Here is a 16707-nt window from a genome sequence, read left to right on the forward strand (position 1 = left end):
GTGTAGAAGTGTGGCCAGCCAACATTTACCTCATTATTTCCCATTAGTAAACATAGCTAAGTGTAGAAGTGCGGCCAGCCAACATTTACCTCATTATTTCCCATTAGTAAACATAGCTAAGTGTAGAAGTGTGGCCAGTCAACATTTACCTCATTATTTCCCATTAGTAAACATTACTAAGTGTAGAAGTGCGGCCAGCCAACATTTACCTCATTATTTCCCATTAGTAAACATTACTAAGTGTAGAAGTGCGGCCAGTCAACATTTATCTCATTATTTCCCATTAGTAAACATTACTAAGTGTAGAAGTGCGGCCAGCCAACATTTACCTCATTATTTCCCATTAGTAAACATTACTAAGTGTAGAGGTGCGGCCAGCCAACATTTACCTCATTATTTCCCATTAGTAAATATTACTAAGTGTAGAAGTGAGGCCAGCCAACATTTACCTCATTATTTCCCATTAGTAAACATTACTAAGTGTAGAAGTGCGGCCAGCCAACATTTACCTCATTATTTCCCATTAGTAAACATTACTAAGTGTAGAAGTGAGGCCAGCCAACATTTACCTCATTATTTCCCATTAGTAAACATAGCTAAGTGTAGAAGTGCGGCCAGCCAACATTTACCTCATTATTTCCCATTAGTAAATATTACTAAGTGTAGAAGTGTGGCCAACCAACATTTACCTGATTATTTCCCATTAGTAAACATTACTAAGTGTAGAAGTGCGGCCAGCCACATTTACCTCATTATTTCCCATTAGTAAATATTACTAAGTGTAGAAGTGAGGCCAGCCAACATTTACCTCATTATTTCCCATTAGTAAACATAGCTAAGTGTAGAAGTGCGGCCAGCCAACATTTACCTCATTATTTCCCATTAGTAAATATTACTAAGTGTAGAAGTGCGGCCAGCCAACATTTACCTCATTATTTCCCATTAGTAAATATTACTAAGTGTAGAAGTGTGGCCAACCAACATTTACCTCATTATTTCCCATTAGTAAACATAGCTAAGTGTAGAAGTGAGGCCAGCCAACATTTACCTCATTATTTCCCATTAGTAAACATAGCTAAGTGTAGAAGTGCGGCCAGCCAACATTTACCTCATTATTTCCCATTAGTAAACATTACTAAGTGTAGAAGTGCGGCCAGCCAACATTTACCTCATTATTTCCCATTAGTAAATATTACTAAGTGTAGAAGTGTGGCCAACCAACATTTACCTCATTATTTCCCATTAGTAAACATAGCTAAGTGTAGAAGTGTGGCCAGCCAACATTTACCTCATTATTTCCCATTAGTAAACATAGCTAAGTGTAGAAGTGCGGCCAGCCAACATTTACCTCATTATTTCCCATTAGTAAATATTACTAAGTGTAGAAGTGTGGCCAACCAACATTTACCTCATTATTTCCCATTAGTAAACATTACTAAGTGTAGAAGTGTGGCCAGTCAACATTTATCTCATTATTTCCCATTAGTAAACATAGCTAAGTGTAGAAGTGCGGCCAGCCAACATTTACCTCATTATTTCCCATTAGTAAACATTACTAAGTGTAGAAGTGAGGCCAGCCAACATTTACCTCATTATTTCCCATTAGTAAACATAGCTAAGTGTAGAAGTGCTGCCAGCCAACATTTACCTCATTATTTCCCATTAGTAAACATAGCTAAGTGTAGAAGTGTGGCCAGTCAACATTTATCTCATTATTTCCCATTAGTAAACATTACTAAGTGTAGAAGTGCGGCCAGCCAACATTTACCTCATTATTTCCCATTAGTAAATATTACTAAGTGTAGAAGTGTGGCCAACCAACATTTACCTGATTATTTCCCATTAGTAAACATAGCTAAGTGTAGAAGTGTGGCCAGTCAACATTTATCTCATTATTTCCCATTAGTAAACATTACTAAGTGTAGAAGTGCGGCCAGCCAACATTTACCTCATTATTTCCCATTAATAAACATTACTAAGTGTAGAAGTGTGGCCAACCAACATTTACCTGATTATTTCCCACTAGTAAACATAGCTAAGTGTAGAAGTGCGGCCAGCCAACATTTACCTCATTATTTCCCATTAGTAAATATTACTAAGTGTAGAAGTGTGGCCAACCAACATTTACCTGATTATTTCCCACTAGTAAACATAGCTAAGTGTAGAAGTGTGGCCAGTCAACATTTATCTCATTATTTCCCATTAGTAAACATAGCTAAGTGTAGAAGTGCGGCCAGCCAACATTTACCTCATTATTTCCCATTAGTAAACATTACTAAGTGTAGAAGTGAGGCCAGCCAACATTTACCTCATTATTTCCCATTAGTAAACATAGCTAAGTGTAGAAGTGCGGCCAGCCAACATTTACCTCATTATTTCCCATTAGTAAACATAGCTAAGTGTAGAAGTGTGGCCAGTCAACATTTATCTCATTATTTCCCATTAGTAAACATTACTAAGTGTAGAAGTGTGCCAGCCAACATTTACCTCATTATTTCCCATTAATAAACATTACTAAGTGTAGAAGTGTGGCCAACCAACATTTACCTGATTATTTCCCACTAGTAAACATAGCTAAGTGTAGAAGTGTGGCCAGTCAACATTTATCTCATTATTTCCCATTAGTAAACATAGCTAAGTGTAGAAGTGCGGCCAGCCAACATTTACCTCATTATTTCCCATTAGTAAACATTACTAAGTGTAGAAGTGAGGCCAGCCAACATTTACCTCATTATTTCCCATTAGTAAACATAGCTAAGTGTAGAAGTGCGGCCAGCCAACATTTACCTCATTATTTCCCATTAGTAAACATAGCTAAGTGTAGAAGTGTGGCCAGTCAACATTTACCTCATTATTTCCCATTAGTAAACATAGCTAAGTGTAGAAGTGTGGCCAGTCAACATTTATCTCATTATTTCCCATTAGTAAACATTACTAAGTGTAGAAGTGCGGCCAGCCAACATTTACCTCATTATTTCCCACTAGTAAACATAGCTAAGTGTAGAAGTGTGGCCAGTCAACATTTATCTCATTATTTCCCACTAGTAAACATAGCTAAGTGTAGAAGTGCAGCCAGCCAACATTTACCTCACTATTTCCCATTAGTAAACATTACTAAGTGTAGAAGTGATGCCAGCCAACATTTACCTCATTATTTCCTATTAGTAAACATTACTAAGTGTAGAAGTGATGCCAGCCAACATTTACCTCATTATTTCCCATTAGTAAACATTACTAAGTGTAGAAGTGCGGCCAGCCAACATTTACCTCATTATTTCCCATTAGTAAACATTGCTAAGTGTGGAAGTGTGGCCAGTCAACATTTACCTCATTATTTCCCATTAGTAAACATTGCTAAGTGTGGAAGTGTGGCCAGTCAACATTTATCTCATTATTTCCCATTAGTAAACATAGCTAAGTGTAGAAGTGCAGCCAGCCAACATTTACCTCACTATTTCCCATTAGTAAACATTACTAAGTGTAGAAGTGATGCCAGCCAACATTTACCTCATTATTTCCTATTAGTAAACATTACTAAGTGTAGAAGTGATGCCAGCCAACATTTACCTCATTATTTCCCATTAGTAAACATTACTAAGTGTAGAAGTGCGGCCAGCCAACATTTACCTCATTATTTCCCATTAGTAAACATTGCTAAGTGTGGAAGTGTGGCCAGTCAACATTTACCTCATTATTTCCCATTAGTAAACATTACTAAGTGTAGAAGTGATGCCAGTCAACATTTACCTCATTATTTCCCATTAGTAAACATTACTAAGTGTAGAAGTGAGGCCAGCCAACATTTACCTCATTATTTCCCATTAGTAAACATTGCTAAGTGTAGAAGTGCGGCCAGCCAACATTTACCTCATTATTTCCCATTAGTAAACATTACTAAGTGTAGAAGTGCGGCCAGCCAACATTTACCTCATTATTTCCCATTAGTAAACATTGCTAAGTGTGGAAGTGTGGCCAGTCAACATTTACCTCATTATTTCCCATTAGTAAACATTACTAAGTGTAGAAGTGATGCCAGTCAACATTTACCTCATTATTTCCCATTAGTAAACATTACTAAGTGTAGAAGTGAGGCCAGCCAACATTTACCTCATTATTTCCCATTAGTAAACATTACTAAGTGTAGAAGTGATGCCAACCAACATTTACCTGATTATTTCCCATTAGTAAACATTACTAAGTGTAGAAGTGTGGCCAACCAACATTTACCTCATTATTTCCCATTAGTAAACATTGCTGTGGCCAGTCAACATCATTTTCGGTACATGTTTGCTGTAGATTCACCGTTGGTAGTCTTTATACTAAAGATAACTGGTTTTTATATTTGTACAATACAGTAATAGTGTGGAATATAAGGGTTGAGAGACCAGTGAAAATTCCACAGTGTTATATGTAAACTATTTCATTATGTAATGTTTTCTACTTACAGGCAGACTTTGGTGACAACTTGTCTCTGTGAGCTGCACAAACCGCCAGCAGTCTGTAGCCAAGTTCGAGGTCAAAACCTTGGTAAGAAGCGTTGCGACACACCACCTATTAACAGACAGAACACGTGAGTTACATGGGGATCGTTCAACAATTTCCAACCCTAATCTTTGGGACGTAGATGCGTGTGGTTTACGTATTCTGAAACATGTTAATTATTATAAACAAAGTATGTCCACTGGTGGCTAAAGGACTGGTTAGTAATAACACTTTAACCTTTGATTTCATTTTATGTTGCATTATAGAAACTTGGAATAAGTAAACTGCTTCGACGAAAACTAAAAGTAACTTCTCTGTTGCACCAAACAAAAATTAAACTTGAATTATTAATTAAATACAACAAATATTCCAAATCGTCAACATATCTAGTTTCGCCAATCAGTTTTGTCACACTGTTCAGTAGCAGAGGTTAGCTGAAGCTCTATCTCTGTTCTGTTTGCCTTAAGTAATTCAAAGAGGCGACATTTTTTGTCACAGACAAATCCTGAGAGTGATGATCTGTTTAATCAAGGAAATGTGAAATACAATTTAATGGAGATTTATTATTGGTTTAAAAATAATAATTGATTCTTTAGAGTTGTTGTGGTTACACAATACAATTTGTAAAACGGGTAAATTAAAATGGAATATTGAAAGCTAATTAAATTCAATACACAAGATATAAGTATATACGGGTGGAAAGGGCGTCACTTCTTACATTCTTGACAATATACTAGGCAGTAAGTATGTAAGGGTAAGAAGGGCGTCACTTCTTACATTCTTAGCAATACATCAAGTAGTAAACATGTAAGGGTAAGAAAGGCGTCACTTCTTACATTCTTAGCAAGACATCAAGTAATAAGCATGTAAGGGTAAGAAGGGCGTCACTTCTTACATTCTTAGCAAGACATCAAGTAATAAGCATGTAAGGGTAAGAAGGGCGTCACTTCTTACATTCTTAGCAAGACATCAAGTAATAAGCATGTAAGGGTAAGAAGGGCGTCACTTCTTACATTCTTAGCAATACATCAAGTAGTAAACATGTAAGGGTAAGAAAGGCGTCACTTCTTACATTCTTAGCAAGACATCAAGTAATAAGCATGTAAGGGTAAGAAGGGCGTCACTTCTTACATTTTTAGCAAGACATCAAGTAATAAGCATGTAAGGGTAAGAAGGGCGTCACTTCTTACATTCTTAGCAAGACATCAAGTTGTAAACATGTAAGGGTAAGAAGGGCGTCATTTCTTACATTCTTATCAAGACATCAAGTTGTAAACATGTAAGGGTAAGAAGGGCGTCACTTCTTACATTCTTAACCAGGAGAGATCTACATGTGACCTAATATTTTGTAATTCCAAAAAATTGTCTGTTGCAACACAAAGTGTAGAAACTGACCAAAACCGTCTGTAAACACCAAATTTATGTGTAAAATACACAGGGGGCGCGGCAGTATATAGTATTGTTAATCAGCATAATATTGGTGGTTTTGCTGGCATGTTTTATATATTTTATAATAACAGGTACTTTGTAACCACCAAAGTTATAGACCCACAAGAAATTTGTTGCATAAATAATTCAGAAGATATGCTTAATAAGTCGGGTAAACACTGATGTGTTTTTTTTAATTTCGCGCAAAGCTACACGAAGGCTATCTGCGCTAGACGTCCCTAATTTAGCAGTGTAAGACTAGATATAAGGCAACTAGTCATCACCATCCACTGCCAACTGCCCAAGGCTACTCTTTTACCAAGGAATAGTGAGATTGACCGTCACATTATAGCGTTCCCACGGCTGAAAGGGCGAGCATGTTCGGATCGAGCGAGATTCGAACCAGTGACCCTCAGATTACGAGTCGAACGCTTTAACCCACCTGGCCATGTCGGGCCGAGCACTGATATATTTTTAAAATTAAGAAATATTATAAGTTAGGACAGTTAGGGCTGTATTGTTACCCTACTATAACTGATAGAACAACAGAGACATTTCAAATACACGTAATTGAGTGAACGTAAGTAAAGATTTTTTCGTGTGTTCTGTTTATTCGTTTACAAGAAGGAATAAGTTAAAACCACAGATGGTGGAACTGAGGACTGGAACGTTGGAGTTAGGGAAACGTGCCCCAACTCTTGATTCAGTGGTGAAGGTATTTTTTGAATGGGGAATAGAAACTTGGATGTAATTATGAGGGAAAGTCATTGTTTAAACATGTCAACTGAATAAGTGTACCCCCACCAAAAAAAAAAAGTTCCGTCCTCTTTGGTTGAGACCAATAATAAAATGTTTAGAACTATAAAATAAAAAAAAAAAACTTCAATCGAGAACTCACGTGCTCTGACTTGCTTGTCATCTCACAATAGGAAAATAAAATTCTTGTTTTTCAGATTTCGCTCAAATCCGTATAAATCCGAATAGAGTTTCTCACTTGACGTGGCCTATCTTTCACACGCACCTATAGACTCGTGACGACTATCCATCTTACGTATGTACCTGTAACTTCATGACGTACCACTCTCCATCCTTCATATACACCTGTAACATCGACTCGTAGCACGGTGCGTCTTTCATGTCCACCTGTATCTTCATAACGCAACACTGTCCATTTTTCATATGCACCTGTAACATCGCGATGTAGCACAGGCCACCTTTCATACGTACCTGTAACATCGTGACATAGCGCTGTCCATCTTTCATATGTTCCTGTTACGTAACACTGCCCATATGACTTTACTATCTGAAGCTTCATATTCGATTGTCAGTTTTTTAAATATAACATATACCATTTTAACCAACTAATACGACAGACATAAAGTTGAACACATATGAATGGATTTTGTTATACGGAACTAATTATTCGACTAAAGTCATATTAATGTAATATTAGCCAAATTATTTTTCATAATTTGCAGCGCTACCTATGTTTTGCTCTTTTAAGGTTTTCAAACGTATACCCAAACTTCCCTTGTGCCAGAGTGTTGTGTGTTATCATTCACCGCAGCTTTTTTTTAACGCTGACAGCCACGTCATCAATACATTCACCTTAGTAGGGTCAGAAGGACAGGAAAAGTAAACTTGAAAATGAACTCAAATTATCTTTATCTTGTAAAAACTTACATTATCTAACTGTAGCGTTTACCTTGTAAAAACTTACATTATCTAACTGTAGCGTTTACCTTGTCAAAACTTACATTATCTAAGTGTAGCGTTTATCTTGTCAAAACTTACATTATCTAACTTTAGCGTTTACCTTGTCAAAACTTACATTATCTAACTGTAGCGTTTACCTTGTCAAAACTTACATTATCTAACTGTAGCGTTTACCTTGTCAAAACTTACATTATCTAACTGTAGCGTTTATCTTGTCAAAACTTACATTATCTAACTGTAGCGTTTATCTTGTCAAAACTTACATTATCTAACTGTGGCGTTTATCTTGTCAAAACTTACATTATCTAACTGTGGCGTTTATCTTGTCAAAACTTACATTATCTAACTGTGGCGTTTATCTTGTCAAAACTTACATTATCTAACTGTGGCGTTTATCTTGTCAAAACTTACATTATCTAACTGTAGCGTTTATCTTGTCAAAACTTACATTATCTAACTGTAGCGTTTATCTTGTCAAAACTTAAATTATCTAACTGTAGCGTTTATCTTGTCAAAACTTACATTATCTAACTGTGGCGTTTATCTTGTCAAAACTTACATTATCTAACTGTGGTGTTTATCTTGTCAAAACTTACATTAATTAATTGTAGTGTTTATCTTGCCAAACCTTACGTTACATGACTTTATTAAGATCTTTAGTATGCCATAGTGCATCTGTTGTAATAAACATTGAAGATATTTGACAAACTCTGGAAAGAACCTTGGGGACTGTGTAAACACTCAAGCATGTAGTAGTAATCGAACATACTGGTGTTTTAGTCCCATAACTATATGTAGTTTTACAGAAACTTCACACAGAAGAAAGTGTTTCATTCTGGAAGGTCATTAATCTGTTTAGAAACAATCACGTTTTGATTGGTTCTTTTCGTCCAATCCGATCGTTATTAACTAATTAAATTAGCTTGGTTGACGTCAGAAGAACAAACACAACGGATAACAATAAATCGGACAAACAGTTAAGTAATCAGAGAAGTTCTGTTCCTCATCAGTTCTTTTCAAGAAAAACTCTTCGGTAACTACCACATTGAGTGTTTGCGACGTGCGGTCAATTTTAATACGCCAATTAATTCAGTGGAACGTATTCCTACTCTTTTTCTCTCGCTCAGAAGAGCAGCGTCCCTCGTAGCTATTTCTGATATTACTGGTAGAGGTCATACAATATATAATTGATCCAAATAGTTATTGTTGTACTTCGAACACAATGAACACTTAACTTCGTAAATTGCATTAGTTTTGGTGGGAGTTTTAGTGAGTTCTCTGTCTAACAACTTCCTGTGATCAGTCACTACTTGTACACATTAAGTTGGTTGTGGTAATCCGCATGATAAAGTAATTCTGGTTTTGTCTTTCGCTTTTTTGATCTTTAGTTTATATATACTTATATAAGAAATGGAAATTATTAGCCTTGAAAATATTTGTCACGAATTGTATACAAAGTTAAAGACAATAAAGGTAATGGATAATGAGACAAGGTTAACGTTAATGAAACAGCATCTGATAAACGATAGTTTATTGAATTGATAAAGAGAGAGATCCTGGGGTAATTGGTATCGGAAGAGCCCTTTCACAAAACACTGGGGTGATGTGGGTGCATGGAAGGTTACGCTCGGATGGGTCGGCACATGCAGCTATTGGGGGAGGAGTGTTCTACTCTATGACGTTATTAGTCTGCACGTGTTAATTCTCTCTGACTGAAAATGTTTCATAGAAACATTTGGGGCCACACTCCTGAGCATGGTGGGGAGACTGTCTCTCGTACCCTGAATATCGTACCCGATTGATATAAAAATGAATGTTCATAACTACAAATAAAACAAGCCAAAGTGATAATAGTTATACGTTATACCTACCGTCAGACAGTTCAGTAAACTTTCTTCAAACACTGTTTGGAACGCTCGAACGTCACTACACCATTCCATCAGTTCTCGAGCGGCCTTGTAGAAACCAGATGGAGAACTTAAGGCCTGTAGAAAAAATATCTGTCAGAAACAGAAAATGATAGAACGATACTCAGAGAAACAGAATATTCTTTTGTCAAGAGAAAGCGCAACTTGCGATCCTGTGATAAAACACGTTCTAATACTTGTATCATTTAGTAACTTATTACACATTTTCTGACTTCTGTTTATGTACCTCTTGAGGCCCATCGGGCTGATATCCCATTACAATAGAGACATATGTTTGTATAACTCTTGAGGTCCGTGGGGTCGATACCCAAATAGAATAGAGACGGTTGTTTATATAACTTTTGAGTCGTGTGCAGTCGATAACCGATTAGAATAGAGACGTCTATTTATATAACTCTTGAGTCATGTGGGGTCGATAACCGATTAGAAAGGTTACGTCTATTTACATAACTACTGAGTCATCTGGAAATGATAACCGATTAGAATAGAGACGTCTATTTATATAACTCTTGAGGCCCATGAGGTTGATATCCAATTAGAATACAGACAGTGGCGACGCCAGGATATTTTCATTGGGGTGGCTGAGGTAAACTGTGGTGGGGCTTCTCAAAATGCCATCAATACGAAGTATAGATGGTAAATTATAATAATGTAAATACCAAGGTACATTTCAGAAAGGTGTGCTATTTTGAACTGCAATTATTATTACAAATTAGAAATAACCTGTTTATGAAAATATGCGTATATGTAAAACAGGAAGCTCACCTAAATTCCACCCAAGGTAATATATAAAGAAAATCAAGATTAGCTTGGATTGAACATTTAATATACCATTAAGAGTAAAGTTACAAATCAATGAAATATAACATAAATACAGTTTACATAGCAGAAACGAATTATCCCATGTGAAGTTAATACACTCTGAGGAAAAGTAAGGTCACTATCAGGCTAACTATCTTTCATCATGTTGTGTTTATAGTCAATATTACTTCAAAACAATGCGCCTGTTCTGATGATTGGCAGCAAATGTGTCTATAACAGTATCAATATCGAGTTGTTTTGCCCTCCTGTAGTTTACTGATATGACAGCAAGGTTGCTGGTGCGGTTGTTACCACTGCTGTTGCGCAAGTATGTCTTGAGAAGCTTCAGACATGAGAAACTTCTCTCACAGGCAGCTGAAGTGACAGGCAGGGTCACAGCGATGCATACAAGTTTGTGGAGATCCATGAAGGCATCCTTGTACGTATGGCTCCAGCATGGTTGCAAACTATGTTTTACTTTTCAATAAAAGATAAATGAAATAAATGGGTAAATACCTGTAAAACCTTTGGTTTATCAAGTAAAATCCCTGATGATCTGTTGTAACTTGAAATCAACGTGGTTGTCTAATCTTCGTCAAAGCTCAAGATAGAATGGTATTACACAGGGAGCGGCAATACAGCGTATGAGTTTCAGTACATTCAGTACGTTGCTATGGGACGCATGACACATACTTCCGTCTTAATGAAGACGTTAAGTTCTATAGATTTATGTCTCTTTTATGTTAATTGTTAAGCAACAACGACGATTGTGTTTTCTATATTTTGTGAATATATGTAGGTAACAATATTGGGGGCTGAGGGTGGCTTGGCTCATTTTTGGGGAGGGGATTAAGCTCCACCCCCAAGCCCTCCCTTGGCGCCGCCACTGGTTTTACTGTTTGGTCCCTGAACTTCAGCATCTGTCGCCTGTCAAGTTCAAGCACGTGTGGTCCCCAAGCGGCAATGAATCAGAAAAATAAATCTAAAAGGGAAGGGGAAGTAAAGCAATCACCTTTCTTATCGTCAGTTAGTCCTAAGATATTTAAGACGTTCTGCGCATGTCTGTAGTGGTAATAACGGCGCCTTTTTTGTTGTAGTTTGTCATTACTTCCGTTTAAAGAGCGTTATTTAATAAAACTAATTATATAACTTGAGAGAGATCGTGCCGCGAAAACTTCTGACCTCGTGTGATTATCGAAGTGAAAGAAAAGGAGAAGTTTACGGGAGACAATATTTTGTATTAGACTTTACGGAACGATGTTTAGGGTTAACATGTATCGTCACCATTAATTAATTCAAAATAAGTTGCTTTTTTATGAATTATATATCATTTTAAAATTTATTGATGAGTTTTATTGCTTTTAAACCTGGGGTTTATGTTCACTTAACCTTGGTTCTCCTGGTGTATTACCCATTCAAACCGCTAGTAGCACTGTGCAGGTTTGTATATTTATTTGTTTTTTTGTAATTTCGCGCAAAGCTACACAAGGGCTATCTGCGCTAGCCGTCCCTAACTAGAGGGAAGGCAGCTAGTCATCACCACTCACCGCCAACTCTTTGGTTACTCTTTTACCAACGAATAGTGGGATTGATCATAACATTATAACGCCCCCACGGCTGGGAGGGCGAGCATGTTTAGCGTGAGGCGGGCGCGAACTCGCGACCCTCGGATTACGAGTTGCACGCCTTACGCGCTCGGCCATGCCAGGCCCAAAACGTTCACTACATTTTGAAAAAGTTACTATTTAACGTTTTTCTTACAATTTACAAAAGTATTTTTTTTATAAAGGGGAAAATATTGACCCCCCCAAACCCCCACCACCACTACTGAAGTTCTAAAATTGAAATCGAGAAACTATGAAAAAAAGAACGATTTTAAAACGAATTCGTTTTCAACCAATGATAAAATAACATGGATTTGGTGACTCGTTTCCAACCAATAGTAAAAAAAATATATAATAATTTGGTTGCTCATTTTCAATCAAGAGTAAAACAACGCATGGATTTCAATAATCCATCGACTTGCGATTATTTGAAATCCTTTAATCTGGTTGATAGTTTTCGTGACCAATCCCTTTATTGGTTAATGTTTTTTTGGAATGACAAGAAATGGTCCCACGGTAGATGACCAGCAAGTTTACGGACTTATAACGCTAAAATCCAGGGCTCGATTCTCCACAGTGGACAAAGTATAGATAGTCCATTGTGTAGCTTTGTGCTAAAAGAAAACAAAACAGAAAAAATAAGAATTTAATTATTATAGTTGATAAACTTAATATTACGAGAGAAAATAACAAAGGAACGAAATTACAACTTTTTGGTTCACTTAAAGCAATACAGCGCACGTGAATATTCTTATATAATAATAATATTTCCAGGATATGAAAAATAACTAAATTATGACGAATGTTTTAAGGCGAGAAGCACTGACTGTGCTTTAAACTTTTATTTGATTACATTAGACGTTTATAAACACTGAAATCCAACGGCTGTACAATAGATGTTTCATTACAGCTTTAAAAATTGTTACTTGCTTTTAAATCATGTAGGATATTTCGAGAACAATGTCAGCTGCACATTTATGACTGTATACAAATAGGCTTAACAGGTTTGTTAAGCAACAGAGAATGAATTTATTGTACGGGTTTCTGTTTCAAACAGTCATAGCAAAACAGTTAACAGACAATAACGACAGATCTTAACAAGTTGACGTAGGTACGATCAAGGATCCTTAGATATAACTGTAGTTCATTTATTACTTCTCTGTATATATAAATAAATTCACGAACACGCACTTGTATGTATGTGTATTTGTAAGTAAAGATAAAGGCTGTATGGAAGAATATATTCTTTTAAAGATCTTACTTAAAAAAACAAAAACGATTTTCCATTTAATGGAGAAGAGTCTGTGGCTGAGCTGTAGTAAAAAAAGGCTTAATGATGGGGAGGGTAAAGGTGGGGATTTTGCAATCGAAGGGGGAACCCTAGTGAATGGGGACCAAAAATAAACTGATAAAACTGAAAAACCTTAGTGAAGGGTCATTGGAAAAGTTGTGAATTCAGACGAAGAAGAAATTACAGTTATTGAAGATTAAGGGAGAAATCTTTACAAGAAGAGGTCAAGGTGAAATAAAGAATAACCTCAGGTAAAGGGGAATCTTTAATGACAAGAATTCAAGAGGAAATCGTTGTCTACTGATATCCAAGAGAAACAACAGTAAAAATAAATCAGAAGAAAACGTTTGTAAAGGGAATTGCATGGGAAGCACTGACCAGTTAAGGAAATTCCAGAGTAACCTCCAGTAAATGGTATCATGGGGAACCTCAGATAAGGAGAGAATCGCAGACATGTTGTAATATATTTAAATCACAAGTTGCTGAAAACTAAATAAACTAATATTCTTTAATGAAAATGCTTATGTTTAGAGTTTCGTCCAATGTCGTTAGGCCACAAATTAACAGTACAAACGTTTAAATGATGCTGAGAAAAATAACATCTATACTTATTTTTATAAAATATAAAAGTTGTTGTAAATCAATTTATTTTTAATACTAGTTTATTCTTTAAACGCATTCGTGATTTTTTTTTTCTCAGAAAATAAATCAATAACCAGTAATTTATGCCGGATAGGAAAACATATTTTTAAGTGCGCCTGTAAAACAGTTTTCACTGTCTAGCAATATAGCGTCTAGGAGAAACCAACTCCTAGCTCAAGAACCGTATTTAACTGCAATTTTCAACAAACCACTCAACACGTACCCGCCCAGTTTTATAAACCCACACACAGATGTCGTTCGTTTTTCCACCAGAGTGATTCTGTAATTTAATTGTGGATGTAAACATTTACATTAACCGAGACACTCACCTGTTTAATATAATAAAGTCGTTCGTTTGTCTGTTGAATGTGTCTATCCATCGCCGTTGTCATGGTTTTATAGTGATGTGGCTTCCAAAACTGTTTTCTTATCTTATTTGAAGTGCACGTGCACGTTTCGTTTTAAATACCTGAAATAAACTTATACGTTGTGAATAGGTGAAAACATCAAACTAAATGTTTATATTTTGCATCATCAGTGATAACAGTAAAACATTTTGAGATATAACAAACTACAAACATTTCTAAGCCTTCTATATAACGATCCAGTTACCAACTGTGTTATTTTAGTAGTAATCTAATTTGTTTTATCTCTCTTCCAGGAGCAGAACCGAACCTGGGATCTCTGACACATCACCTGACCGCTTTAGCAAATGAAATAAGTGGTAAGTCATTGCGATGTTGGTGGTAATTTTCACTTATCAACAAGTTATAGTTAATTTCCCTTTCTGGAGACAGAGAAAGACAAACTACAATAACTTTACAGCTAACTTGTCTCTAGTTAATTTGTCCCTAATCTTATGTGCTAATTTACTGTTCCTAGGCTCTTCTGTCCTTTCTTCTAATTCTTAAATATTGTACTACGAAATAAGCCTAGTCTCTATATGTGTACAGATATGAGATGATACTGATACCTCTTGTTCTATTCATGTATTTAAAACTTAACCTTTTCCATCTATATAAATCCACCTTCACGTATGTGAAACGACTATAAACTCTTTTCATATGCAAAATTATGAATTTTTGTTTTGTTTTACCCTAAATTAATTTTCAATTATTTTGTAAAAAAAAAAAATGATGACATAAACTAGTTTCGTTGTGATCGAGACATTAACAGAGAAATTAGGGATCTTTCACTGACATAGATTATAGAAACTGAATTATAGTGTATGTAAGTACAGAAAGTTAACCCTTCACCATTTCTCTTTTTAAAACTTCCTACTTACGTATAGGCCTTCTACGTCATTGATTATCCTGCCCTGTTTTACTGAAGAGCAAACACCATACCTTTAAATAAAGAACTTAGTCTTAAGGAAGCTTAATGAAAGAATCACTTTTTAGTGCAAGATTACACAATGAGCTATCTGTGCTCTGTCAGCCATGTGAAATCGAACCCCAGTAGTTAGTCAACAAATTTGTTCTGACACATTGGGAACGGTGTAAAGAAATAAAACCTAATAATTATAGGGAAACACTTCACTCATTAAAGTTAAGCCTTATTTAGTTTTGTATATTTATTTATTACCTTTCACTTAGGCTAAACAGTAAGCCTAAGGACTTATAACGCTAAAATTGGAATTTAGAAACCCGTGGTGAGTGTAATACAGATAATCCATTGTGTAGCTTAACAACAATCAGACCAAACTCAATATTGTCTTATAATTACCTCAGGCCCGGTATGGCCAACTGTGTTAAGGCGTTCGACTCGTAATCCGAGGGTCGCGGGTTCGAATCTCGGTTGCACCAAACATGCTCGCTCTTTCAGCCGTGGGGGTGTTATAAAGTTACGGTCAATCCCACTATTCGTTGGTAAAAGAGTAGCCCAAGAGTTAGCAGTGGCTGGTGATGACTAGCTGTCTTCCCTCTAGTCTTACACTGTTAAATTAGGGTCGGCTAGCGCAGATAGCCCTCGAGTAGCTTTGAGCTAAATTCAAAACAAACTTATAGCCACCTGGTGGTAACTATGTGAAACTAATATTTTTTACTATTTTTCACTTCTTTGCTTATAAACGTGTGATTATTGGGGTTAGTACAAAAATAGGTAGATTTTTGTCATTTCCGTTGCTACACAATTAAGGAAGTATGGGTAAAAAAAAACAACTACAAGTTGTGACGATATTTATTTCATATTCAATTGCAACAACTTCCAGTTTCATAAATCAAGTTGAAAGATAGATTGAGTCTCTTACTCTGACGTTCGGTCGCCATCTTATTAAGGTAGGTGTTCTGGAAGCGGAATAATAAAATAGTAACTTCAAATACCTTTAAACGAACATAACCTGAGGAACGAAAACGAAAAATCGAGAACATTCGATGGGTGTTTACAATAGAATCTCTTCTTGTGCGCTTCTCAGGGCTAGGGGATCAGTTGTCAAGACACGATACGTTTAAACGTGGCTCGCAAATGACGTTATCTTTCTAAATGGGCGTAGAGATACGGAGAGTTTGTCGCGGATCGCCCATACGTATTCTTAGATCGTGAGTCACTTAGACAAGGGAAAAGCGTCTAAAAACGGAAGCAAATTCTTTTTTCATCTAAGTATAGCAGCAAAGCCAGCCCGATAATTAGCATGAAACGACTGTCCTTTTAACCAGTTTATTCAGAACAGTTTATTTTAAGCTGATTATAGAGCGCCACCTCTCGACAATGTATCATTTCAGTCCGGCGAATAACGTGATAAAAATTTACTTCTCTCTAACTTATTGATTACTATGCTTATAATTTGAGCCATTTTCTAGTCTATACCAATGGAAAC

General features: G+C 36.2%; 1 protein-coding gene and 1 long non-coding RNA gene across 10 annotated transcripts in view; one reads left to right on the top strand and one right to left on the bottom strand.

Annotated features, from left to right (window-relative positions):
* LOC143234456 (zinc finger MIZ domain-containing protein 1-like) overlaps positions 1 to 15831 on the bottom strand; it is a 55577-nt gene extending 39746 nt beyond the window's left edge. Inside the window, exons 1-4 of one of the 2 annotated variants that reach the window (XM_076471843.1) lie at positions 15618 to 15831; positions 14222 to 14361; positions 9498 to 9611; positions 4446 to 4551 (exon numbers count right to left, since the gene is read on the bottom strand). In XM_076471843.1, coding sequence (XP_076327958.1) covers positions 4446 to 4551; positions 9498 to 9611; positions 14222 to 14284 — 283 coding nt within the window. In that variant the 5' untranslated portion in view covers positions 14285 to 14361; positions 15618 to 15831. Of the gene's footprint in view, positions 1 to 4445; positions 4552 to 9497; positions 9612 to 14221; positions 14362 to 15177; positions 15241 to 15617 lie in introns of those variants that run through there. The other variant, XM_076471844.1, reaches the window with a different exon arrangement.
* The window catches only part of LOC143234457 (uncharacterized), a 44887-nt gene that overhangs the window by 12164 nt on the left and 16016 nt on the right, over positions 1 to 16707 (top strand). For 3 of the 8 annotated variants that reach the window (XR_013018673.1, XR_013018672.1, XR_013018679.1), the window contains 2 exons: positions 4448 to 4699; positions 14554 to 14616. This is a non-coding gene — a long non-coding RNA (uncharacterized LOC143234457). Of the gene's footprint in view, positions 1 to 4447; positions 4994 to 14553; positions 14617 to 16707 lie in introns of those variants that run through there. The other 5 variants (XR_013018676.1, XR_013018675.1, XR_013018678.1 and 2 more) reach the window with 3 other exon arrangements.

This window comes from Tachypleus tridentatus, chromosome 12 (genome assembly GCF_004210375.1).
Source record: "Tachypleus tridentatus isolate NWPU-2018 chromosome 12, ASM421037v1, whole genome shotgun sequence".
Lineage (NCBI taxonomy): Eukaryota > Metazoa > Arthropoda > Merostomata > Xiphosura > Limulidae > Tachypleus > Tachypleus tridentatus.